This window comes from Papilio machaon, chromosome 29, assembly GCF_912999745.1.
Source record: "Papilio machaon chromosome 29, ilPapMach1.1, whole genome shotgun sequence".
NCBI lineage: Eukaryota > Metazoa > Arthropoda > Insecta > Lepidoptera > Papilionidae > Papilio > Papilio machaon.
The window spans coordinates 2,027,883-2,054,572 of record NC_060014.1 but is presented as its reverse complement, the minus strand read 5'-3'; the positions used below and the strand labels follow the sequence as shown (position 1 = coordinate 2,054,572).

At 34.4% G+C, this 26,690-nt stretch overlaps 1 protein-coding gene across 1 annotated transcript in view; it reads right to left on the bottom strand.

Annotated features, from left to right (window-relative positions):
• The window catches only part of LOC106721321 (la-related protein 1B), a 67,696-nt gene that overhangs the window by 10,753 nt on the left and 30,253 nt on the right, over positions 1–26,690 (bottom strand). Inside the window, exons 4-16 of the mRNA XM_045685169.1 lie at positions 14,917–15,036; positions 14,164–14,287; positions 13,543–13,659; positions 10,993–11,159; positions 8,183–8,334; positions 7,473–7,662; positions 6,544–6,807; positions 4,872–5,065; positions 4,003–4,110; positions 3,330–3,412; positions 3,078–3,163; positions 2,167–2,315; positions 1,133–1,286 (exon numbers count right to left, since the gene is read on the bottom strand). Of these exons, the coding sequence (XP_045541125.1) occupies positions 1,133–1,286; positions 2,167–2,315; positions 3,078–3,163; positions 3,330–3,412; positions 4,003–4,110; positions 4,872–5,065; positions 6,544–6,807; positions 7,473–7,662; positions 8,183–8,334; positions 10,993–11,159; positions 13,543–13,659; positions 14,164–14,287; positions 14,917–15,036 (1,908 nt within the window). The remainder of the gene's footprint in view (positions 1–1,132; positions 1,287–2,166; positions 2,316–3,077; positions 3,164–3,329; positions 3,413–4,002; positions 4,111–4,871; positions 5,066–6,543; positions 6,808–7,472; positions 7,663–8,182; positions 8,335–10,992; positions 11,160–13,542; positions 13,660–14,163; positions 14,288–14,916; positions 15,037–26,690) is intronic.

The following is a 26,690-nucleotide window of genomic DNA, read 5'->3' as shown; positions in this document are numbered from 1 at the left end:
AGTGACATACATGAAGTGACATAAATAAAGTGACATAGATAAAGTGACATACATGATGTGACATAGATAAAGTGACATAAATGATGTGACATATATAAAGTGACATAAATGAAGTGACATAGATATAGTGACATAAATGAAGTGACATAGATAAAGTGACATAAATGATGTGACATATATAAAGTGACATAGATAAAGTGACATAAATATAGATTTAATATCCATGTCATATCAAACAAGGATATCTGTTACAGTTACTTCTGTCACAAAACCTACTCATGTACAGAAAACGTCTTAAAGTAAAGAATATAAGACAGCTATAGTACAAAAATGGTTATTGTGAGAAAACTATAAAAGATAGATATATACTATCACGGACTTTTATTTAGCACATTTAAAGAGCTACAATTCGCCATACATCATTTTTATGTAGGTCTTATAGTTTAGCCTACGTAAGCGCTGAAAGCAAAAATGTCCCTAATTTTCGCAACAAATTTTGAAGCTATATTCAAAATCTACTAGTCTTCTAGTTATTTAAAAAAAAAAAAATGGGACCCATCTGCAAGCACTTCCTATCTATTAAAATATTTTTTATCAAAATCGGACCACCAGGGGAGGAGATTCGCAGTAACACACTTAAAAAAAAAAACAGTCGAATTGATAACCTCCTTCTTTTTGAAGTCGACTAAAGAGGATCTTGTGACATTTTTTGATATTGACAGGGGGGCAGCTAGTGAGCTGTCATAACTTAACTTATGCCCTAGTTCAGATATCTATGTCAATCTATAATGTAAAAGCAACTTTGGCACCTCTTATAAATACCTTTACAGTCGAGGACATTAATTTCCTACCCATTCAGGTAAATGTCATTTGAAGGTCACAATGTGTTTATAGTGTAACAAGTTATCAATCCTGGTATTAGCACTAATCTAAGTAGACAGGTGAAGACAAGGATTTGTGACAGACATTGTCAAACGCAAGTCAGATAAATATGTCAATTTACTTGTAACATCCTGTATACTAAACCACTCAACAGATTATGACAAGTGAGGTGTCATTCGATTGGTATTCTTCCAAAGAGTGTCATAGATTACAGACATAATTAGATTTTCCTAGCTTTATTCTATTATACCTGTTCCAAATCCTGTGTGATCTTAGTCCTGGATGTCCAGTCCCCCTGACGGTCGTGTCCATCATGTTTTGGTGCTCGTGCGCCTGTCTGCGTCACTATGAGAAGACGACCAACATCACGATCGGTAAACTCAAAGTCGGATTCTTCATCAGACCTGAGGAAATTATAAATTTCAGACATTCAGTAACAATGATTAGGTAAGCAAGTTTTAAATCACCACGTAGTATATAGGTTTCTCATCATTTCTCATATCTATTGAATAGAACTATACTTTTCAAAGCAATCAGATAATAGCAAATGATCAAGCCGAGGTTCGTCCCTCTCTGGCACCCTTGAATCGGAATGCTAAACGCGTAATTTGTGACAGCCCAAGCCAAGGTCCCCTATCGGGGGCCCTTGAGCCCAGTCACTCCATGAAGTGTCCACCGAAGCGAACTAAGACCTCCCAATCCGGTAATAATAACGAAGTAACAGCCCGAGCTGAGGGAGCCCTCGAGTCTAGTTACTCTTAAACGAGGTTTAGGCTAAGCGCCTGCGCCCGGACACCTCAAGCCCGGTGAAACTGTAAATGCCTCCTCAAGGCAAACAGTGACTACTCAGTCACAAAAATATATATACTTTTCAACTAAATGACCACTTAACATCAAATTAAGATTGTTTAAAAAAAGACAATGTACACAAGACAATGTTTTAATGTTATTTTCCTAATAATTCTATGAAGTAATTACAACATCTAATATATAAAATTTTCATGTCACAATGTTACCTAATTTCTCCGAAACGGTTTTACCGATTTTTATAAAATTTTATATACGTATTCAGTAGGTCTGAGAATCGGCTACTATCTATTTTTCATGCCCGCGGGCGATAGTAACTACATAAAGATAAACTTGAGTTACTCCTTAAGGTCCATTTTCACTATGGAAAATCTCTTAAAAGAATAACCTCCTTCTTTTTGAAGTCGGCTAAAAAAGATACCAACAATGTATTCAAACAAACTTTCCCCAACAAGATATATGAAGATTAAAACTGACCATGCATCTGTGAATGTGTTTTGCCTCGGAGGTGGCAGATCCAGCTCCTCATCAAGCTGGAAATGTAGCTCCTCACGAGGTTCCTCCTCAGGAGGTACCGCACTAGCACCTGACCTCTCACGGGAACCAGCTTTTGTACGACGTTTCACCTGAAAATGTACATTTCGTTACATGAAAGAGACAGAAGATACAACTATATAATGTAATAGAAAGAGATCAATAGAATTATTTTGTTACGTACAAACTGATTGTATGTTTTATATAAAACAAGATATCAATTTGTAGGTATATTTAATATACCCGTATTGCGTAACCCATAATCTCTATGGTTAAGAGATAAGAGGCCTAAATAACGGGACACTAAACAGAGGAAATAACTCAAGCCTTAACCCAGAAGGGTAGACAGAGCATGTCCACATTAATACAGCTACAAATAAACATTGGTGACAAACTAGTAATTGGAAAGCTAAATTCGCCGAAATAGCGAAGCAACTACAAACCATAGACATCCAATCAGATTATAAAGAGATAATATTTGTTTGTTTGTACTAAATAAACTCAAAAACTACTGAAAATAATTGAAAAATTCTTTCACCGTTGGGAAGGTACACTATCCCCGGGTGACATAGACTATATTTATAACTAGATTTTTTTTAATTCCGCGCAGACGAAGTCGCATGCAACTGTTAGTCTAACTAATATTATAAATACGAATGTTTGTATCTTCAGAACAGCTACATAAATCTAATAGAAATTTGGAATATATTTAGTACATAGTATGAAAGAACACATAGACTAATTAGTTTTTTTTTTTTAATTCCGCACAGACAAAATCGCGGGTAAATGTTAGTATTTTATAAAAAGAAATTAATGTTGTATTCAGAATGTTACTTAAACTGATGTAATCTCACCTCGGTCCATACATCAGAGGTAGTCCTCTGAGCCGGACTTGTACCGGACTGTTTGTCTTCTTGTTCTGTCTTATTCTCGTTGTCTTCTGAAAATTATATAAAATTTACATAATTTTGTGAGCATATTCAGTAGGTCTGAGAATCGGACAACATCTATTTTGCATAACCCCCCCCCCCCATTTAGTTTTTTTTAACTGCGCGCGGACGGAGTCGCGGGCGACAGCTAGTAATTAATAAAAGAAACATAATTACCAGATCGTCTCGCTTGAGGTACAAATTCTGGTACATCTGGATTGAGAGGATCTCTTGGTGCAGCGCGACCGGTACGAAACATCCTACAAACATCACAAAACAACACCTTTAAGCTAGACTTTTTGAAGAAAAAAAAAAATCTTTTTCTAAAACAAAAGATAATATCTTACTAATATTATAAATGCGACAGTTTAGAATCAGTGCTTTCCAAAGTGGGCGATAACACCCCCTTGGGGGCGTTTGAAATCTAGGAGGGGGCGATAAGGGGCCCAAAAAATGGGGGGCATTGAAATTAATTAAAGTAATGAAATTGTGGTTTTTATGTTTTAGGGCTGAATAAAAATTAGGGGCGCTCTGAAATATAATTGATTTTCAAAGGGGGCGGTGAAAGAAATAGGTTTGACAATCACTAGTTTAGATGTATGTTTGTTTGAAGATATCTCCCGAACAGTTCAACAGATCTTGATGAAATTTGTCACAGATGTAGAACATAGTCTGAAATAACACATAGACTACTTATTTAGTTTTTTTAATTACATCTAATTATTTATAATGAACAAATCAAGACATATCTATAATCTCAATTGATATTAAATATAATAGAAAAGAAGCTTTAGTTAGTCTTTTTTCTGTTTTAATAGACTTCAACAATTTAATACAAATTAAAACTTACCTAGGCAATGGTGGAGGTGGCACAGCACGCAGTAATCCTGACACAGGAGCCACTAACGGACCCCCCATTGTGGCCAAAGGGAATATACCAACCATTTGCTTCTTACGTCTAAATAAAAAAAAAAAAAAAAACAAAATCAATTTTATAATTTTTAATAATTCTATGATAATATTATAACAAATAACACAATTAAATAAATTAAAAAAAAAACTTGAGAGGTGTGTTGGGACACCCGGACGGAACGAAGTTCCTTTCGATTTATTAGTGAAGGAACCAATGTTTATTCTATGAATAAAAAACTTAAGTCTTCACAAGAAGTACATTTTATTTCTATGAATTTTCGTTATATATTGTGACGTGGTTGCCATGGTGAAGTAGCGCTCATTCGTCGTTAACATACTTACTATAGCAAAAAGTGTCGTGACAACTTTTCGTAAGAATTTTTTCCGTCTAGCCCCCTTTCACAACGCGCGATAAGGAACTTCGTTCCAATAACACCTCACTTGTCAAAATATGTTCAATCGTTTATCATACAGGATGTTACAAAGAAATTTACATACATACAAAGTCATACATAAAAAATATTACACTCTTATTGGGTAAAAAGTATGTTTTAGTTCCTTATATGTTTTCAACTTCTGGATAGATTTTGATGAAACTTTGCCAGGATTTTTGGATGAATTCAAACAAGGTTTATATCTAAAAAAATCTAACTATGTCTTTTCACAGTCGAAACAGTTGCAGAAAGACAAATTGACAAGTTGTTTTTATATATATATATATATATATATATATATATATATATATATATATATATATATATATATATATATATAATCTAAGAAATAATAGATACAAGTTTAACTCACTTTTTCTCTCCTGGTTTTTCTTCATTCTCCGACTGTAGCGGAGGATCTTCTGAATTCTGCTTCTCTTTCTCTTCCACTTCCTTCTCCTCAATATCGTCTGCATCTTTCTTTTCCTCTATAGTTTGTTCCTTTTCATCTTCTATTTGAGCTACATCCTGATTGGGTTTCTCTTCGTTGGTTACAGTCGACCCCGTCTGTGATACAAGCTCGAATATATTTCTAAATAAATATTTACCTTATTACAATTATGTATAAAGTTTTTTTTAAATATTGAAATAAAAATAAAATTGTAAATTTGAAGCAATTCTTTCCTAGATTAATAGATGGCGTTTTTACTAATATATCATAACAGAGGGCGCTATCATAGGACGCCGTTTTATTCAATCTTACTAATATTATAAATGCGAATGTTTAGATGGATGGATATTTGGAAGGTATCTCCAGAACTGAATAAACAGATCTTGCTGAAATTTGACAGAGATGTAGAACATAGTCTAGAAAAACACATAGGCTACTTATTAAGGTTTTTTTTTTAGTAGTAGTTTTTAGTAGTTTAGTTTTTGTAGTAGTTTTGTTTAGTAATCTCATATAATGAAGAGACTTCGAAGTAATCTGAATAAATATTCAACTGTGTATAATTTATTATTTATGTATAGCAACACTTATGAGCCCCAAAGTGCATACGCACTAGAGGTTCGGTTGTGTTGCATTGCTGTCACCGCACGATGACGTCATCGTATAGTGCATACACAATGACAATGAAAATCATAGCGGTATTGCAAACATCATCATCAGCTCGCTATAAGTCCCCACTGAGGGTCTCAGAGTCTACCCTAAGTTAGAGATGACTAGGTCATATACATATCATTGAATTTCTTCTCAGATATTTGCATCACGATATTTTCCTTCACCGTAAGAATGTTAGATAAATGTACATAAGTAAATCTAAAAACACATTGGTACATGTCGGGATTAGAACTCAGGACCTGTAGATTGACAAGATAAGTGTGTGACTGACAGAAGTGTAAATTCAAAGTGTTCTGTAAACCTTGATAAAAGAATTTGTTTTTTAATTAATATAAAATAAACGATTACTAAAAAATTCCATCTTCTAGAAAGTTCTATTTATATTTACACACACCGGAAGCCTAACTATAGTCCCCTTTACGTTCCCATCCTTCTCATATAAGTAAAGGATGGAAAGGGAAGTGGATTTAACGGATGAGGGGATACATGTTAAGGGGAAATATCCTCTTTCTGTTCGCCCCCTCCTCTGTTGATTAAAGATAGTCAACGCATTTGTTATCTGTCAGTTGTCACTTCGCGATTACGTCGAATTTAACCGTTTACAAATTTGCCACCATATTAAAAAAAAAATGTACTTTAAATTATTAGTATTTTAGGCAGCAACCTAATCCATAAAAAGTGAAGTTAAAAAATCACAAAAAGAGACCTTTTATTGAGGAAAATTTCTTCAGTGTTGTTATTTTCGATACAAAATGACATTTGTAAAATTGACTCACCATCATAGGTTATTTATCAATATTTAAAAATTAGTAATTTTTAGTCCATTTTTCTTCCATATTAAGTGATTTATTAGTTTTTAAAGTCTATATAATAAATATTATCCCTTAGTGGCCATTTAACAACTCTGTAACAATAAATAACTTACCTCAGTATCAACTACAGTCGGCTTAGCATCTTCGGGATCTATCTCCACTTTCTCTATAACCTTCTCTTCTATACTGGGAGCTTCTTCTATCTTCTCCTTCTCTTCTTTCACTTCTTTATCTTCTTTGTCAATATTGTCGTTTTCCTTGTCTTTATCATCTGTATCGATTGCATCAGATTTCTCGGTTTTCTCGCTTCTTTCAGTGTCGTCAGAGTTTGTTATGTCTAAGATCGGCCATTTCGTAGGTTCAAATGCTGTTCGCACCTGACGAAATAAAGATGATGTAAAAATTATGACCTAAATAACAAGTAAATCGTTAAATGTATTATTTCAGAACATTTAGATGGATAGATGTTTGTTTGAAGATATCTCCGGAACGTCTCAACAGATCTTGATGAAATTTGTCACAGTTGTAGAACATAGTCTGGAAGAACACATAGGATACTTCACAGACGACAGCTATATTAGTTATTTTAACCAACGGAAGCTCCGGTGGATACGATAATATTCACCTAGGCCACTTTCGGTAACATTGTTTTAGACCAAGGATTCCCAAGAACTTAAAGCATTCCTAATTCTCACTCTGTCTTCTATTGACCTAAGTCAGAATGAATAATAATAATTGATCTTAAAAGTAAGTAATTTGGCCATTGGGGTCTGAGGTTTCAGTTCATTTCGGAATAGGGGTCACTTGTCCAAAATAGTTTGGGGATCCCTGTTTTAGACATTAGTATAATTTAGGATTTCTCTTTAATGTATGGTCTATCATAGTCAAGTTGTAATATATTCAAAGATCTTTGCGGCTTAAGATAATTGTCGCACTGCACAATACCCTCCGAATCAAGCTAAACTCCAACACATCTAAAATTCATAACAACCGTCAAGATATCTGAAAATATTTATAAAAGAATACTTCGTGTGGCACATACCTTAAATCCATTTATAAGTTGCAATTTGTCCGAATCTCGGATGGCGTCGAGCACAAGCTGCACGTCCGCTGTGAGCGCGCGCACGCGGTGGAATGACGCGATCAATGTGACAGGTATCGTGCCGTCCGCCGCCATCTTGCGGCGCAGGAAGAAATCACGCGCCAAATTGTCAGGGCTGAAGTAGTACTCGCTGGGGAGGTAAACATATTACTTTATTATAACAATATGTAAGGCATTTTGTAATTGTTGTTAACTTTTTTTTATATATATTACAAGGTGGCGAACGAGCAAGCGGCCACATGAATTCACCGAAATGGCGAAGCGACCGCTACCCATAGACATTCGCAATTGCAGATGCGTTGCCTACCCTCAATCGATGAAGGAGAACACACAAAAAGATAACATTTAACCTTCGTATGCATCTCCTCCTCCATCAAATCCACCTCCCCTTCCCATCATTTCCTTACAAGAAAAGGGTGGGAAGGGAAAGAAGACTAAAATTAAGCCTCCGGCACCACACTCATCAGACGAAACGTGGAATTACTTCAACTTCACGCCTGTTTTCTGTATATTTCATTGTGTACGTATTCTACTAGTCATGTTCCTTCATTTGAAACCCATATTAGGTTATACTAAATTGTGTATTTAGCTATTTTGTTGCGTCAGCCATCTTGGATTTTTCATAGTGTACTGTATTCTACTATACTCACATCTGCTTCTTAATAAGGTCCTTGAGCGTCGCATGGTCCAGGCCCAGGCCGTAGGGAGGGGCGTTGTAGTAGAAGGCTTGGGCGAGAGGCGCCACGTGCAGAGCTCCGTAGTGCAGCATCAGGCCCTGCGCCACGCCCGGTTGAGCTCGCAGCTGGGAGGGGGATTAGGGAGGGGTGATAGCGGGTATGTACCTCCGGCATATCGCGTGCAAGGGAACGAATTTAAATATTACAACGTGGTAATGTGAAATCTCACAGAGATCTCTTTTATTATAATTAATTCAATTCAAATTCTTTATTTTCGGACAACATAGATCCATATTTGGTTAGTAAATTACAAAAAAAAAAACTTAGATGACTAGGGTTAGTAGAATTAATGTAAGTGCCTATTCACTTTACTCTTGTAAGCACCCACATCATAACCAGACAGAAAGGTCGCCAATCTTTTGCTATTTGAGTATTAAACTTTTGTAAATCAGCTGTGAACCGGATCAAAAGCTCACATAAGCTTGAACTGTTGAGTTTCAGCTCAACAACGAAATTGGCAGCTCACAGCTCAATGCATTATACTATAACTATGTGAAACAATCAGCCGCAAATCAGGCGAATCACAGAGCGACTCAGTTCATTACAACGGATAGAAAAGCGAATCATAACTCTATGCAGGTACAAATTGAGCTGAGCTGCGAATCAGTTCACTGATCTGTGAATCGTGAGCTGATCTGCAGGTCATAAATTTAAGTTACACATGATTATTGTTTAACTGTTTAAAGATTTCACATAGTAACCACGGAGTATATAAATCATTCAACTAGTATATAACAAATTGTAGCAAATAAAACCGGAGACACATAATTAAGACATGCAGATGAAATGATTAAAAAATATAACACCATTAATACCATAAAAAATATTAATAAATCTTACTAATACAGTCAAAATCTGTTATAACGACATCGAAGGGACTACTCATATTGAGTCGTAAAAACCGATAGTTGTAACAACCGGTGACAGGTATTAATAGGAAAGATATGTATATAACATTCAGCCAGGACCTTTGATTTTGGTCAATTTAACCGGTATGTTGTTCTAAAGGATGTCGCTATAAACGGTTTTGACTGTATTATAAATGTGAATGTTTAGGTGTATGTATGTTGGAAGATATCTCTTGAACGGCTACACGGATCTTGATGAAATTTGGCACAGACTTATAACATAGCCTGGACAAACACATAGGCTACTTATTATGTATTATTTTAAAACCGCGCGGACATATAAATTAAATATACAAATTGAAAGCAAAAGTAATGTAATTTTGATTTATTTTAGTTGCCATGTTATTACCATCCGCTCACTATAAGTCCCCACTAAGGTCTTAGAACCTACCCTAAGTTAGAGATGACTATGTCATAGTCAACCACAGTCAAGTGCGTGTTGACTTCACACATATCATTGAATTTCTTCTCAGATATGTGCAGCATCACAATGTTTACCTTCACAGTAAGAACATAGGATAAATGTACATAAGTAAATCGAAAATCAAAAAACACATTGGTACATGGCAGGATTTGAATCCAAGACTGTAAGTCAAATATTTAATCGCTGAGCCACAAACGCTCACATATATTACAACTGCCATATATTAGTATGCAGTAATATACGTACAGTCGAACCTAGATAAGAGAGAGTTCAAAGGATCGTGATTTCTCTCTAACCAGATAACCAGAGTATCTCGCTTATTGAGGTTTGTCGAGACCGGACAATAACTCTTGCTTTTAGGGGTTTTTCGCTTATCCAGGTCCGACTGTATATATCAAAGTTAGTATGTTGATTCCCTTTATTTATAACTATCTTTTTTTTTACTTTAAGTGATATATGAGTTTAGATATATTAAAAGCACAAATATATATAAGTTAAAGAATTTTATATGATCGCAAAACGTAAAAAAAATTGTATAACATTGAAGTTGCCAACATATAATAAATTAAATAAGAACATCTTAACTTACGTTTGATTGTCGGGTGACGGCACCGACTAGTTTCGGACCCAAAGTCGTACGGTCTAGTCGGTGCCGTCACCGGACAATCATTGAGTTAAGCCGTTCTTAATTAATTTATTATTCTATCTTACAGAAACTTTAAACAATATATTAAATTGGTGATATAAAACAAATTAAAAATATAATAAAAATAATTCCCAAACATCATATATTAAAAAAAGCTTTGCATTAATGTATGAACCAAATGAGACCCGTAAAAGCATATTTAGGAAATTTGGGGATTTTTCCCTAACTTCGGTATAAAAAATTCTTCTTGAGTGCAAAAGAAAAATTTCTATACCACGAACAAGTTTGCTCTTGTCCGTTAAATAACTGTAAATTTCTGAGACAATAATATATATCATATCTTTAACAAAACAGTCATAATAACGTTTTAAATGGAGATATCAGTCTTAGAAACCCACGGTTAATTAAACTTGTTTCACGTTTCATATAAATTCTCATTTATAATTTATATTGGTTATTTTTTTAAGTATCAGAAAAAATACATATTTATGAAATAAAAAAAATAGTAAAAATTTAAATATCTAACAAATAAATCTTTCGAAATTAATAATGAATATTTTCACCTAGTTTGCTTTTTTTTACAATTAGTCTGAATTGACTATCTTTATCAAGATATATTAATAAAATAAACAGTGCCGGAATTAGGTTTGGGCGACCCGCCCAGGGCGCTGTACAAAAAGGGCTAATAAAATGTAAAATTATACTTGACATATATAAAGAAAAACATATAAATCCCTTGTCATACCTGTGGCAGATCAGGATGTGTGAACTCGTGGTGGTAGAGCGCGTGCGGTGGTAGAGGCAATGCGGAGGCGGGGCGGGGCGCAGTCCTGCGTCCACCTCGCCCTCTGGTCGAGCCTCTACCACGATTGCCCATACGACCTCGGTCTTCACCATTCAGTGATACTGTGTCTGGAAACATTTATAATATTACATATATATTCCAACCACGAAATTAAAGCTCACATATGTGTTGTGTGTGGAACTTCGAGCCTGCTATGTAAGACTATGCCTCAGTTAATACGCTCCCACTGCCCTAAGTAAAACTAGAACTCAGTCAACACGCCCCCCACTGCTCTAAAACTAGACCTCAGTCAACACGCCCCCCACTGCCCTAAGACTAAACCTCAGTCAAGAAGCTCTCCACTACTCTAAGTAACACTAGGCCTCAGTCAACACGCCCCCCACTACCTTAAGCAGACTATTGTTTTTGTTTTTTCTAATTGTTACATTATAAACTTTGCTATCAACAAACAGCAAAATGCTCTTATAGACAAGTATATATAAGTTTTAATAATTTCTAGATAATTAAATTGATAAAAATGGGGCCAAATATAATCATCATTTGATCCAAAAAAAATATTATTTTTCTCGTCTTAAATCAAACAAAACAATGTAATTTTCTACAACTTTGACTTAAGATATCCAAAAATATAACAACATACAACAAATACTAAATACTGTGCTTTCTAAAAACAATAAAAAAAACTACAAAACTACAAATTGACTATCAATAAATGAAAACTCATTCTACTTAACTGTGAAAATAACTACATAACAGAAGCAATACACAAAATAATAAACAAGAAAGACTAACTACACAATGAAATATACATTAAAATTTCAAACTACATATAAAATATAACTAATATTATAAATGCATAAGTTTAGATGTATGTTTATTACAAGATATCTCCAGAACGACTCAACGGATCTTGATGAAATTTGTCACAGATGTAGAACATAGTCTGGAGGAACACATACACTACTAAGTCGGACAGAATCGCGGGCGACAGCTAGTATAACAATATGTTTATTATCTATGTAATAAAAGAAAGTGGTGTTAGTTACACTATTTATATCTCAAGATCGGTCAAACTGATTTAGCTGAAAATTTATGGGGAGGTAGCTTAGAACTAGGAGACGGACATAGGAACTTTTTATCTTGTGTGTATTTTTTTTATTCCGCGCGTACGAAGTCACGGGTAAAAGCTAGTATGTGATAAAGATTATTTTCTCTAGTCGAATTAAATAGAAATAAGAAATTATAAATACACATGTCACTGACTGACAATGTCATTTATTGTCTATGTATTTATTTTGTTATATTTGAATATTATAAATAAATGATACAAATATGTCTGTTTGTAATAAATCTTACAGAGTTATAAAGATAAAATTGTTTAGATAGGTCTCTTATAATTTCTTATATCTATACCTTTTCTAAACCTACAACAGAAATTAACTACAACAAAATATCTAATAGACATTTATTCAGTCTAAAGTGCATCTTATTTGAATCTGTACCTGACACTTGTGTAACTGGTGCCCGGGATAAGATTCCTAGGACACCTAGAACATAGTACTAGACTAAAACAACACTCTAACCAAGCAAGGTAGGCCAGATTCTTGGCAAAATCCTGACACAACTATCATCTTGTCTACATATACCTATGACTAAGGCAAAGCCATTACTCCTTAGAGATCTAAACTCAAATTTCTAATTCAAATGTGAATCTTACTTTATAAATGCGAAAGTTTAGAATTTTTGTATGGATATTTGTTACTGTATATCTCCAGAATGGCTAAAGGAATCTTGATGAAATTTGGTATAAATGTAGAACACAGTCTGGAAGAAGACATAAGCTACCCATGATCCCTGAAATGTGTGCAGTTCCCGTGGGATACATTTAATTTACAAATTCACTTGATAACTCCGCAGCAGTTCAACATATCTTATAGAAATTTGGCACAGATATAGAACATAGTCTTAAATAAAACTTGAGATACTATTCACCATTTTGTTTTAATTCTACACAGACAAAATCGTAGGCAAAAGGTGGTAAAATATAGATTTAAAGTATAAAGCAATGACTCTCAAAGTGGACTCTCTTTAAAATAATTAGAAATGTCTTAACTCACGTATGCTCGTCCGGTGTCGGCACCGACTAGTTTCGGACCCGTCGGGGGTACATCTTCAAGGCGAGTTTTTATTTTGAGGACTCGCACTGACGCGGAACGTGACGCGACCGCGAAGCCGAAGAAGGATAGACGGGTCCAAAACTAGTCGGTGCCGACACCGGACGATCATACGTGAGTTAAGACATTCTTAATTAATTTATTATTTATTAACTTTCACAAAAGTTTGGCCTCTTTGCCTTAATATATATCAATTCCTTTGTAACCTCCTGTAGTCTAAACTAAACTAATTTTGACAATTGAGGTGTTATTTGGTTCTTCACTGGAATGTCATTGGGGTTTCAATCAGTCGGGTTTATTGTTATTTTTCACTCACCATTATCATTCCTGTGTGAGTGTGGCGGACCATGTTTGCCAGGTCTGGGTGCTTTTACATCTATATCCAGAGGTACCCATTTGTGTTTCCCTGATTTACTACCGCCTTTTCCTGCACCTGAAATACAAAGTTAGTTGAGTAAATCCATATAGATATAAAAGAAAGTTGTGTTAGTTACGCCATTTATAACTCAAGAACGGCTGAATCGATTTGACTGAAAATTGGTGGGCAGGTAGCTTAGGACCAGGAAAAGGACATAGGATAATCTTTACCCCATTTTCTATTTTTTTTTATTCCGCGCGGACGGAGTCGCGGGTAAAAGCTGGTATATAGATAAATGCGAATGGATGGATGTTTGTTAGAAGGTATCTCCAAAACGCTTTAATGGATCTCAATGAAATTTGGCACAGAAGCTATTTACGAAGTTTTTTTTACCACGCGGGTGAAAGATTAAATAGATAGATTTAGACCATTAAAGGGACCATTGACTGTGAGTTATTTAAATTAAATTCAGCCCTTAATGGTTATATTAGATGAGGGTGGTACAGGACCAATCATTGTAGCAATCTTTTAGGGAGGTCTACTCTGCAGTGGTCGTGGCTGAGACGATGTGAATCCTACCTGTGCCAGTTTTATTCTTGTCCGCATGTTTATCATGATGTTTGTCGTTGTGTGGCTGATGATTGTGAATCTCCACCTTGTCCGACTTCGTGTGCTGCTCCTCTGGAGGCTTCCTCTCCTGGTCCTGAAATCATTTTCGTCATATTTAACAAACAGCCCCAGAACTTTAAATAGTGAATTGGTCTAACATTTAACTATTTAAAAATCAGTTTTCATTTGTATTTTATTAATTTAATTAGTAATTAATGGCCTATCCATGCTTTAGTTGTTTAATCTTACTAATATTATAAAAGCGATAGTTTACATGTATGGATGTTTTTTATAAGGTATCTCCAGAACAACTCAACAGATTTTGATGAAATTTGTCACAGATGTAGAACATAGTCTGGTAGAACACTAAGGCTGCTTACTTACTTATAAGTCGCGGGTGACAGCAACTATATTTAACCTAACTTTATTTAAATTTGGGAAAATCGAAATCTGTTTTAATTTACAAATATTTTGTGTGGCAATATTTAATAATTAACATCAAAATTAAATATTTATTTTTTATTTGTGTATAAAATTAACATTTAAATTTAATTTATTCCTCATAAGTAGGGTTTGTAACAGGCAGGCGCTGACGGTAAAAATTAAACCAAAATATTAAGATTTATAAAACTTTAAGAGCCGACGTAAATGAGATAAAACCAGGGAGATGACAATGACAAACTTTGTCAGTTCGGACATCATGTAAAACATATTGTAACATACAGCATTGCCGTTATGATGCGAGGAGTCAGCATCATGTGGCGGCGGAGTGGAGTGACAACGCACAGCGCCTGTAGCCGCGCCTAGTGTGGGCCAGTCCCCGATATCCGTGAAGTCCGAAGCCTGAGGACAAAAAAAATAAAAACGTTAGCGGAAAACTTATCAATATTGTCTATGGATAGTGAAGTTGACCGTCTCGATGGATTATCTAAGTGAAAATAAACCTCATAGAGTTTATAGAGCTCTCCATTACTGGTTTTTTTTATGACTGTGTTATATGGCTATATTATATGGCTGTATAAAATAAAAACCTTTGACCACTTATAAAATAAAACTGTCAAAGTTACGTCAAAAGTAGTGAAAATAACTAACCTAAGTACGATATTATTTATTAAAAACTACCAGTCTCCGCAACTTTTAACTTTGGATAGTAAGTCCTTAGATATAATTGTGTTCGCCATAAAAGCTACAATCGCCAACTCGACCGTCAATAATGTATATTTCAACCCAGACTTATCCGACTCGATGGGCATAAATCAAACAAAATTACAAAAGCTTGTCACTTGTCAATGCAGTCACAACATCCTTGACAGTCTGCTGTCTTGTCATGTTTGGTTTTGTGTGTTATTCTTAACTGACTAGTATTCAAACTATCAGAGCAGTTTCATTGGTCGATAACTTGGTTGTTATACAGCATGCGAGGCTAACGACTTATGAAAATAAAGCATGCGTCGTGCGGGGACTCAGTAGACGAGTACACGGTAAGGACCATCACCCAATGCATGCGAGAAATTTCTTATAACCTAAAAAAAAATCTGGCATACTGTATAACGACTGAATCATCGACTAATGTAACTGCGTTTTGTATACCGGCTCGTTGTTCTGTCAGGTGGTCACAGAAGGGAAGACTTACGCCCCTAAAATACATTAAAATTAAGTTCTGTGATACATCTCGTGAAAAATTTCGAGCCGCTATAAAGTTTGGAAAATGTATCCATTGAGTTCAAAGATGGATATCATGGGTATGGATATCAAAACGATAATTATCTCTCTACACCTGCGCTTCATTCTCGATCTTCGCCCAGCACCGTCTCGACTTCGATTTCCTTCTAGTCGCAACACCAGCCGTCATCTTGACAGTTTACACTTCGTACACTTTATACACTTCAAAGTGACATTGTTACACTTTTGTACACTTTACATTGTTTGGATCATTTTTGGTTTGATTTGTTTCAGGTTAGTCGACTATAAAAATAAATCAGCATAAATTTCATAAGGGCTAGGTCACCTTGTAGTTTTTGGCGTTATTATTAACTTCTCAATAATATATGCAAAATTATCTAATGAAAAAAAAAACCAAGTGATGTGAAGATTAGCGGGATTAATAGATTTAAATAAAATTAAAAAAAAAAAACTTTAGCCAATGTTTGCGCAACATCAAAAAGTTCGTCTACAATAACCTTTGATTTGGCACATCGGATACGCGACTACTCTTTTCCGCCTCGTGCCAACTCAAACTTAGAGTACAATACCCAATTTTAGACCACATCGTGTCAAAAAGATCACACATTTGACCTTCTAAAATCATGATCCTGTCCAGGTCATGTCAATGTTCGACATACATCGCATGACGACAATATCCATAATATGTCCATTATTTACTAGTATGCCGTTGACATTTAGAACACGGAAACGACTGCGATCCGGTTCACAAGATTTTAAATACACTTTATAGTTAATATAAATTAATAGATATTAAAGATATGAAAAGCAAAAGTGAATAAAAGTTAAGCTAATTTTGTAAAGTATAATAAATTCGACGATTTAATGAATTTCTCAAATAAGACCCGCGTTCTCAGACAACATTTTAATTTCTAGATAATTCGATAAATATTACTAAATGCGAAAGTTAGGATACTTGTTAGTGGCTAAAAAGGATCTCGCTGAAATTTGGCGTAGAAGCAGAACAAAGTCTGAAAGAATGTACAGGCTATTATTTTTTTTTTATTCAGTGGTTATATTCGTGGGTAAAAGCTAGTCAGACATAAATAAATATTGTCCTTTTTTATACATTAAATAAAAAGTATTTGCTTCTAATCTTTGATTAATTTATCTAAAGCCTAGACTAGTTACGTCTTTATTACTAGTAATTAAACATTATCAAGAAATCATAGGGTTTTATAAAACCCTAGTGCATAAATGAAACGGGGAAACTCCGTGTCGGCATATTCTTAACGTAATTTTCCGATTGCGTAAAAACATAATAATTATCCCTTTTTAAAAATTCCTACGTTGTTTAAAGTTACGCAAACGCATCTACGATTTCGTATATCTATGGGCAGCGGTCGCTTCGAAATTTCGGCTAATTCAGATGGCCGGTTGTTCCTTTACCGCCTCATAATAAAAAAAAATCTATGACAACAATATGAAATGTTACGATAGTGTGATCTGACTATAAACGTCAATTAGACCACTATAAGCAAGCTTTTATCCGTCTATCTCTATCCATCCAATTTAGATTTTAATTAACTAACCATTATTTCTTAAATTATTAATTCATCGCAATTGATTAAAAATAAAAATCGAGAGACGAACAAAATTCATGCTAAGTCCTCATTCAAAAGTAAGGTTATTTTACGGTCAAATACTGCGCATTTGGTACAATGTTCGGCACCATATTAATACAAAGCGTTAGCTATTATATAAGAAAAACTATTAAATGCATTATTGAAAAAGAAAATAAATAAATTTCTAATGTATATTTTATAAAAAAAAAATTATGACGTCGTAAACTTGTGACGCCGGTATTGAAAACAATTGAAACAAAACACAGACACAAACGCTCATGTAAATACAAACGCACACAAAACACAGACACAAATAAACAGCACTATTTCCTTTTTTACACAACTTATATCGTTTTTTTTTACTTTTAATACGTATTTAGTTTTGCAGCCATGTTAAACACCGCACAGACATAACCTCAAAATCGAACGCATGCGCTCGCCGTTACCAACGCGCTCTACCACGTTTCGACTTTTTATGCAGTGACCATCATTTTTATTAACAACTAACTGTTCCTACAGATTTTGTCCTATCTTGTTCCGCTTGATTTCCTTCCTTTTTTTTCAATTATAAGAACCAAGTAAAAGAAATAGTACGTTCGCCTCACAATAATAAATATAACAAAAAAAGAATAGGGTAATAAATTCTTTTTTATATTGTATACAGAATAGACATATTATTTCAAAGTTTAACAGAACTTATGTTTAGTAAATAAGATGACAAATTTAAAACTATAGATCATATGTGAGTCACCAAATTTGTAGAAAAATAAATATTGATTTTATCAAATTATCCTCAAATATAATCTAAAATTGTAGATACACTATATCGTGTAGCTATCTCTCTCGCACTCAACCGGTGGTCCCAACCAAGGTCGAGTTTCTCGAGCGATTCGCGAACGTCACACGGCCTTCGAGTATGTATTATAATTCACATTAAATTTATGTAATTAATATTGATATAAGCTTGATATTTCCATTGCTTACGCACGTATCTTTCACTTTTATAACAGACTGGAGAAAGTCAAGGTTTTGTAACTAGCAGACAAAAAATCTACACGTAACTTATGTCGCATATTTTAACATTATTTTTTAACAAAAAAAAATTCCAGGTACATGATGTCATATAGTATATTTACTTTGCGAATATGGAACTGTTATCCGAAGATAAATAACTATTTCATCATCAATTTTCAACAGCTGATGATATAAGACTTATATTTGAATAGCTGCAAAATTAAAAAAAAATCCTTAAAACTTTTCATCCCTCCTTTTAATCCTTTACAATCCTTTTTCGCATTAAAAAGTAAGCCTATGTTCTTTCTCAGGCTACAGATTATCTGTGTACTATATTTAATTTAAATCGGTTCAGTAGGTTTTGCGTGAGAGCGCGACAGACAGACAGAGTTACTTTTGCATTTATAATATTAATAATAATAATAAGGTTCATACATATAGTATGTTGCGTAGTTGTATTACGAGAAATAAGAGGTGTGTCAGGACCGCGCCAAATTGAAGTCCGTGGTCTCTGGGTTTGAGTTATGTTATATAAACAAGATTACAGCAGTTAAAATTGGTCCTTAAAATCAATGGACAATTTATAACAAGAAGGCAACTTTTAACTCAATAAAAAAATACCGCGGATCGTAGATGAATCTTTGAAGGCAATTTTTCAAATCAACTAACCTATACAATTGATCGGATAACGTAGTGAAGTTGTGGAGCTAAATGGAAATGCGTAATTTCTGCCTGCTCCATGCTCCATCTGTTATTCTGTCTGGACGTATATTGTATCGTTATGACGTTGCGTAATAAAGTAAACGTAGCATTTGTGATATACATACGAACTATAACAGTACAAAAATTAGTTATTATCGTACTATTTCTACTATCTGTTTAAAAACTACAACCATTATCTGAAAACCACAGAGTAGAAGATTAACATTAATAAAAGTATCACAACATCATTGTAAAGTCTACGTACAATCATTTATCTTTGCTCTATATTTGATAAAACATTATGTAACATTACGCCAATACGTAAAAATATATGGTATCGCAAAATTAAATCATTACCAACTACAAAGAAAATTTATATTAAGACTAGCTGTCGCCCGCGACTCCGTCCGCGCGCAGTTAATAAGCTTATATGACCCGTTCGTAGATTTACCATAGCAGCGCCATCTATTGATTACTTACTCAACCCAGTCGAAAGGTATCGACATCTGTTAGAATCATTTGGAGTTAACAGATAATTGTGACTGTCAAATAATAACAGACAAATAATTAGCAATAAATTAAAATTGCGACTATAATTTGAGATTTAAACTATCCTATCTCTCAAGTTGGATCGAACTGCACATGGTGTGCGAATTTTATTATAATCGGTTAAGTGGTTTAGGAGTCCATTGAGGACAAACATTGTGACACGAGATTTATATATATTAAGATTAAAATTGTTTTCACATATTTACATCCCTTTCATACTCTTTGACTAAACAGAAAAACAATATATATTACAAGTCAATGCTGTCGAAACCAACAGTAAGGTTGTTTACTTTAATTAACACCTCTACATTACTAAGCGTATTTGCCATTTCCTATGCTTCGATACGCTCTTATCGATTGTATCGTACATTGAAGTGGAATAATTTTATATACTGTTCGCTTCGATGGGTGGTATTTGTTGCATTAATCAAAAGCCATCGCCTCGTAAAATTGTCGCTGTTGATTTTTTTTTATGCTCGGATGAAATAAAATTAACTCGTACATTAAATTTTCTTTACCATTACGAAAACGACAATCAAGTTCGCTTTTATCGAATTACTATTTTATACTAGCAACCCACTCTATATATATAAGTTTCTTACGAATCAAACTCAACACTGACAAAATCGCGTAACCTTTAGAGGCAGCTCAGTATCTAAACATTATGCATTCGTAGATTTTACACAAATATTAAAGAATAAGTTACCACTGTATTCTGAAATGTGTGCTCCATTGATGAATTCATAACTTGTGTATTCAGCTATTACATTGAGGTGAATAGACGATCGTGAGTCGACTGTTGGTACAATCGTTTGTTCTCGACTTGTTTACCAGAGATTTACTATGACACAAAGATATAAAAGATACATTGATATTTTCATAACACTTGTATATAATATTTGTCATTGTAATAAATAAATAAGTGATTGGTACAACATATGTAGGTAAGGATTTTTTAAACGAGGTTTAGGCTAAGCGCCATCTGCACCCGGCCACCTCAAGCCCGGTTAAGCTGTAAATGCCTCTTCAAGGCAAACAGTGACTAATTAGTCACAAAAAAATATGTAGGCGCTACATTGTAATTGTAGCAACGAAAAAAAAGTAGAACTTTGAAGTAAGAAAAAGTCAAATTTTTATGTCCATTAACCATATATAATCTAGTATGAATTCATTTTATATTATTTTCGTTCTTAATTCTGTCACGTTACTTGATAAGATGCATTCTCTTCGTATTTCTTATCTCAATTCATGCTACAGTTCACGTATTGACATTTGTAATGCAATTGTAGACATGACATTGAGGTATTTCAGTTGATAAGAGTAACAAATGGATGTTTTTTTCATTTAAATTTAGTACACGAATGTTGATTACGAAAGGGCAAGATAAATATTTTTCTAGAGTGTTTTGTTATTATGAAGTTGTGGTATATTTATTACAAGCAAAAAGCGGTGCTTTAAAACTCGCGAAACTTTTCATAATTTTTAAAATGTAATAAAAAATATATATATCTTCTAATGTTTACATAGAAAATCTTCTATTTTTTTTTTAGTATAGAATCGATTTTTTTACTACGCATCTAGAAATAACTTGAAATTGCTGTGCCGAAGCTAAATCTAAAAGTGTAATATTTTTTTAGTAATATGTATCACAAATGGTATAAAGCTCTCTTCCTTCGCCCTAATTGTATGTTCTCAATAAATTAAAATCAAAACAAAATTACTACTCCATCAACAAGATGAAAAATAAAATTTCAAATGATGTTCATTCGAGTTCACTTACATGAACATTTCGACCAAGAAAGCAAATGGTAGGGGATAAGCATAGCAAGTTTTTTGGGGGACCATATTCGAGACCCAAAATTATGCCCAGTAACAACGAAATAAAATCAATACTTTGTACAACCAAGCCAACATTGCGATAAAATGCAACGTACAGGGAATTTAATTCGCTCACCACGTTGCATCGAATATTGCAAAGCAAACTATTTTATAAGCAAATAATAAAACAAGTATGTATGTTGCTGATACAAGTTTTCGACGACATTTAACCGATATGGGTAGGAAATAAACGTCCTGGAATGTACAATTACATTTTCAAGGATAAAAAGAATACATCAAAGAAATAATATTTGTCTACGAATTGCATAATAATATTAGGTCCTTACATATGAAATTGGCGTTTTGTATGGGAGGAACAAAAAGTCGAATATTTTTTAATATAATATATTTAATGAATCAAAGTATGAACCATTATTTTCTATGCACTTTTGCCATCTCATAGGTAGTTCATTGATCCCTTTACTAAAAAAACCAGTCGGACGGGAATCAATAAAATCTTTGAAGGCGATTTGGACTGCCCCATCGGAGTTGAATTTTTTCCCTTGCAAGAAGTTAACCAAATTTCGAAAAAAATGGTAATCTGTTGGAGCAAGGTCCGGGGAGTACGGAGGATGTCTTAGACTTTCCAATTGAAGCTCTTCTAATTTAGTAGCCGTCTGTTACGCAGTGTGTGGTCTAGCGTTGTCGTGAAGCAGCAGTGGCGTGGAGCGATTGACCAGCCTAGGTTGTTTAGCCGCTAGCTTTTCCATCATGGTTTGCAATTGCTGACAATAGACATCAGCCGTAATAGTCTGGCTAGATTTGAGAAAACTGTAATGAACAATACCGGCACTAGTCCACCAAACGCTTACAAGTAACTTTTTTGGGGTTAATTTTCGCTTGGGGCAGGATTTGGCTGGCTGGCCAGGATCCAACCATTGCGCTGAGCGCTTCCGATTATCGTAAAGAACCCATTTTTCATCACAGGTAATGATTCGGTTTAAAATACCTTCATAATTGTGCCGGTTTCGTAATGTAACGCAACAGTCGACGCGCGTTTGCCGGTTTGCTTCAGTCAACTCGTGAGGTACCCACCTTTCAAGCTTTTTAATCTTCCCAATTTGCTTCAAGTGAATTAAAACAGTTTTATCACTAACATCGCAGCCTGCAGCTAACTCGGACGTGGTTTGCGATGGATCCGCTTCCACAATAGCCTTCAACTCTTCATTATCAACTTGAGTCTCAGGCCGTCCACGGGGCTTGTTCTGCAGATCGAAATTTCCAGAACGAAAACGTTAGAACCAAAAACGAACTGTGTTTTCTTTTGCAACACGACCGCCATACACATCATTCACCCTTCGAGTCGTTTCCGCAGCACTAGTGCCACGTCGGAACTCGTACTCGTAAATAATGCGATATTTTAAGTTTTCCATTTTGTAAAATGAGTGACGCAAACAGAAAAAAACAGAAGAAAAAAAACAAATGAATGACGGTCATCGAACCACAAATACATGAGTCTATAGCTGTACAAATTTGAATTTGGAATTCCTTACCAAAGAGGAGAAATTCGTGATTAAAGTGGCCAGTACGAAAAACGCCAATTTCATATGTAAGGACCTAATATAAAAAACATCTTCCTATCACTAAACTTAATATAAACATATGCGGTAGAACGTATACAAAGTCATCAAACAGAGATCCTACACATATATTTTTGAAAACGTCGACAATTTGTCGATGAAGTAACCAAGGCGCATGACGCTAATATTCGTGCTAGGGTCTCAATTTTGTCGACGACGTTTCGAATATGTACTCAGGAATATGTTGTATTAATGTTCTTAATGTTCTTAGATTAGTTGTTAATAGGACGGCAAACATGTAGAAAAGAAATTTGAAAAAAGTTACGCCATTAGTCAGTTAAAACTTATTAAAAATAAAAAATATTCTAGGCGCGCCGTTACAAGGCTACGCGTCGTTGAATTTTGATGAATTGGCAAACGTGATCTATTAAATTGGTCCATTAGTAAACAAATGTGCAAACAACAAAATACCAATTTATTACAAAAGATGTTATAAACATTGAAACGAGCATAATCTTTCAAAATACATATCTATTTTTAAATCTTCAAATTTTACCTTTATTGAACAAATACTGTATAGCGCCATCTATATTTCCATAACGAAATCTACATCATATAACATATTAAGTAAGAACGATCCATTCTATTCATAGCTAAAATTATCTTTCAACTTGATAATACACTGACATAATAACATAGTAGCGTATTTGCGCGGTAAATGTAACCTTGAGCGCGCGAAATGTCGGACGCATTGCCCGCCGTAGACAACGTGTTAACTTTTTAAATTGTTTATGTCTATAGTAACAGAACAAAATGCCACAAATTATTTTTGGAACGAAGTTCCTTATCGCGCGTTGTGAAAGGGGACTAGACGGAAAAAATTCTTACGAAAAGTTGTCACGACACTTTTTGCTATAGACGAATGAGCGCTACTTCACCATGGCAACGACGTGACAATATATAACGAAAATTCATAGAAATAAAATGTACTTCTTGTGAAGACTTATGTTTTTTATTCATATAATAAACATTGGTTCCTTCAATAATTAATTGAAAGGAACTTCGTTCCATCCGGGTGTCCCTTGACACCTCTCAAGTTTTTTTTTTTCTATACCTCGTTAGGGTCAAAAAAGGTAAACAAAGGAACGTCAATTTTTTTTTTTTGTAAAAATTGTGTGTTGAAAAGAAGTGGATAATAAAAATTTCTCATGTCAAATATTACGTTCAAGAAAGTTTTTCGCTAGGAATTTTTATAAATTTGCTATACATTATATTTCTAATGCATATTAACTTTAAAATATTTATTTTAAAATCAAAAGATAATAATAAAGTTTTAATAAAATAAATAATGTCATACTAGTCGAGATAACGCGATAGCTATTGTTACTAGGCAAGATACACTACTTTAAGAACACACCGCAATCACACAAATGTAATCAAATTCTAAACTAAATCGCTTTTGTGACAATCTCCTGGCTAAAAGACTGAACCAATTTTGACGAGTGAGATGTCATCCGATTTGCCTTCTTCCAAGGAGTACCAGCCGGTTTTTTAAATTAAAAAGTTTTTAATAAAAAAAAAATATTGTCTGCAAATTTTTACACATCGCCAAATTGAAAATTTAAAAATAAAATCGCACCGTATATTCCCGCGCTGTCAGACAACAATACCGCATGTTTACATTTCGTCGGACGATCATCTCGAACTAGTCATAGCATTGTCTCATTTTAACACGTCATGTTAAATCGAGCCCCACCCTTTTCACTACGTAACGTCTCAGTGTATATACTCTTTCATACATATATATCACTATGTCACTGTTCGATGTAATCTGTCATACAACGGTCATTCCCCTGTTAAGCGCATTGCATAAATCTGATCACCTTAATACTCATGCAAGCGTGAAGGGATTGCTTGAGGGTTAAGCCTTTTTCCACTAACGCGACTAGCCGCTAGCAATCAGCAATATAACATTTCTGGTTTGACCATGAATAAGGTATCTTGTACACAAAACAACGGAAATCTTTAGCGCGACTTACGCAATATCTGCGGTAACAATATTTATGTCAAGATCTTCGTGAAAAAATTCGCTGCGAATACAAAATGGCGGAGCAAATCCATACATTTGACATGTAGTCATTATGCCTGTGTTCGCGTCGACGATTCAACGCTGTATATACAATTTTAGTATTAAAGATTTACGTTGGCTTGTGTACTAAGGGGCTAACCGTAAGAATTCTACTGCAGTCGTACTCGTATTAAAACATAGTGTCGTCTCTGTGTTGTTAAAGTGAAAGAAAGGGAATGAAACATGTATTAATATAAATATCAGGACAGTCAAAATCCACTGTAACAGAAATAGAACTCCGGCATTGTGTATAAGTCAATCGCGCGTTTAATATCTTAGTGGAAAAGAGTTCTTAGGATTCGGTGTTGAAATGATGAAACGGTGCTATGTTACTCGAGCGTTGTTTTTTAAATTTTCCTTACCATCATACGGACATTAAAATTTGGCTTAAACACTTACACTTTTGATGTTTTAAATTACAACTAGTTTTCGTCCATTGATCGCAATCTTACTAATATTAGAAACTAGCTTTTACCCGCGACTCCGTCCGCGCGGAAAATAAAAATAGAAAACGGGGTAAAAATTATCCTATGTCCGTTTCCTGGTTCTAAGCGACCTGCCCACCAATTTTCAGTCAAATTGATTCAGCCGTTCTTGAGTTATAAATAGTGTAACTAACACGACTTTATTTTTTATATATAGATAGATAGATTGTAGATGCGTAAGTTTAGATGGATGTTTATTTGAAGGTATCTCCGGAACGGCTCAACGGATCTTGATGAAATTTGTCACAGTTGTAGAAACATAGTCTGGAATAACACATAGACTACTTATTATGTTTTGGAACGAAGTTCCTTATCGCGCGTTGTGAAAGGGGGCTAGACGGAAAAAATTCTTACGAAAAGTTGTCACGACACTTTTTGCTATAGTAACCATGGCAACGACTTGACAATATATAACAAAAATTCATAGAAATAAAATGTACTTCTTGTGAACACTTAAGTTTTTTATTCATAGAATAAACATTGGTTCCTTCACTAATTAATCGAAAGGAACTTCGTTCCATCCGGGTGTCCCTTGACACCTCTCAAGTTTTTTTTTTTTTAGTTCCGCGCAGACGGAGTCGCGGGCTATAGCTATTTAAATTATAAATACAAATTTCGCTGATTAAAAATGACCCTTATGACATGATCTTTCACAAATGAGCATCCTCATATACCTTTTAAAACCACTATACATATTAACATATCAAATTTAAGTAAGATTTAAAACCATATTTATATATATTGACTTATATAAAAAACAAACGCTTCGTCTGAGAATCTATACCAGACTAGTCCGGCGACATTAGCACACTCATACAAGGACATACAAACATGCACAATTCACTCATATATATTCAAAACTCTATACCAGGAAGTGATCGAAACTCTGTCTGAAGATTACGTAATACATGTAAAGGTTGAGTTTACATATAAA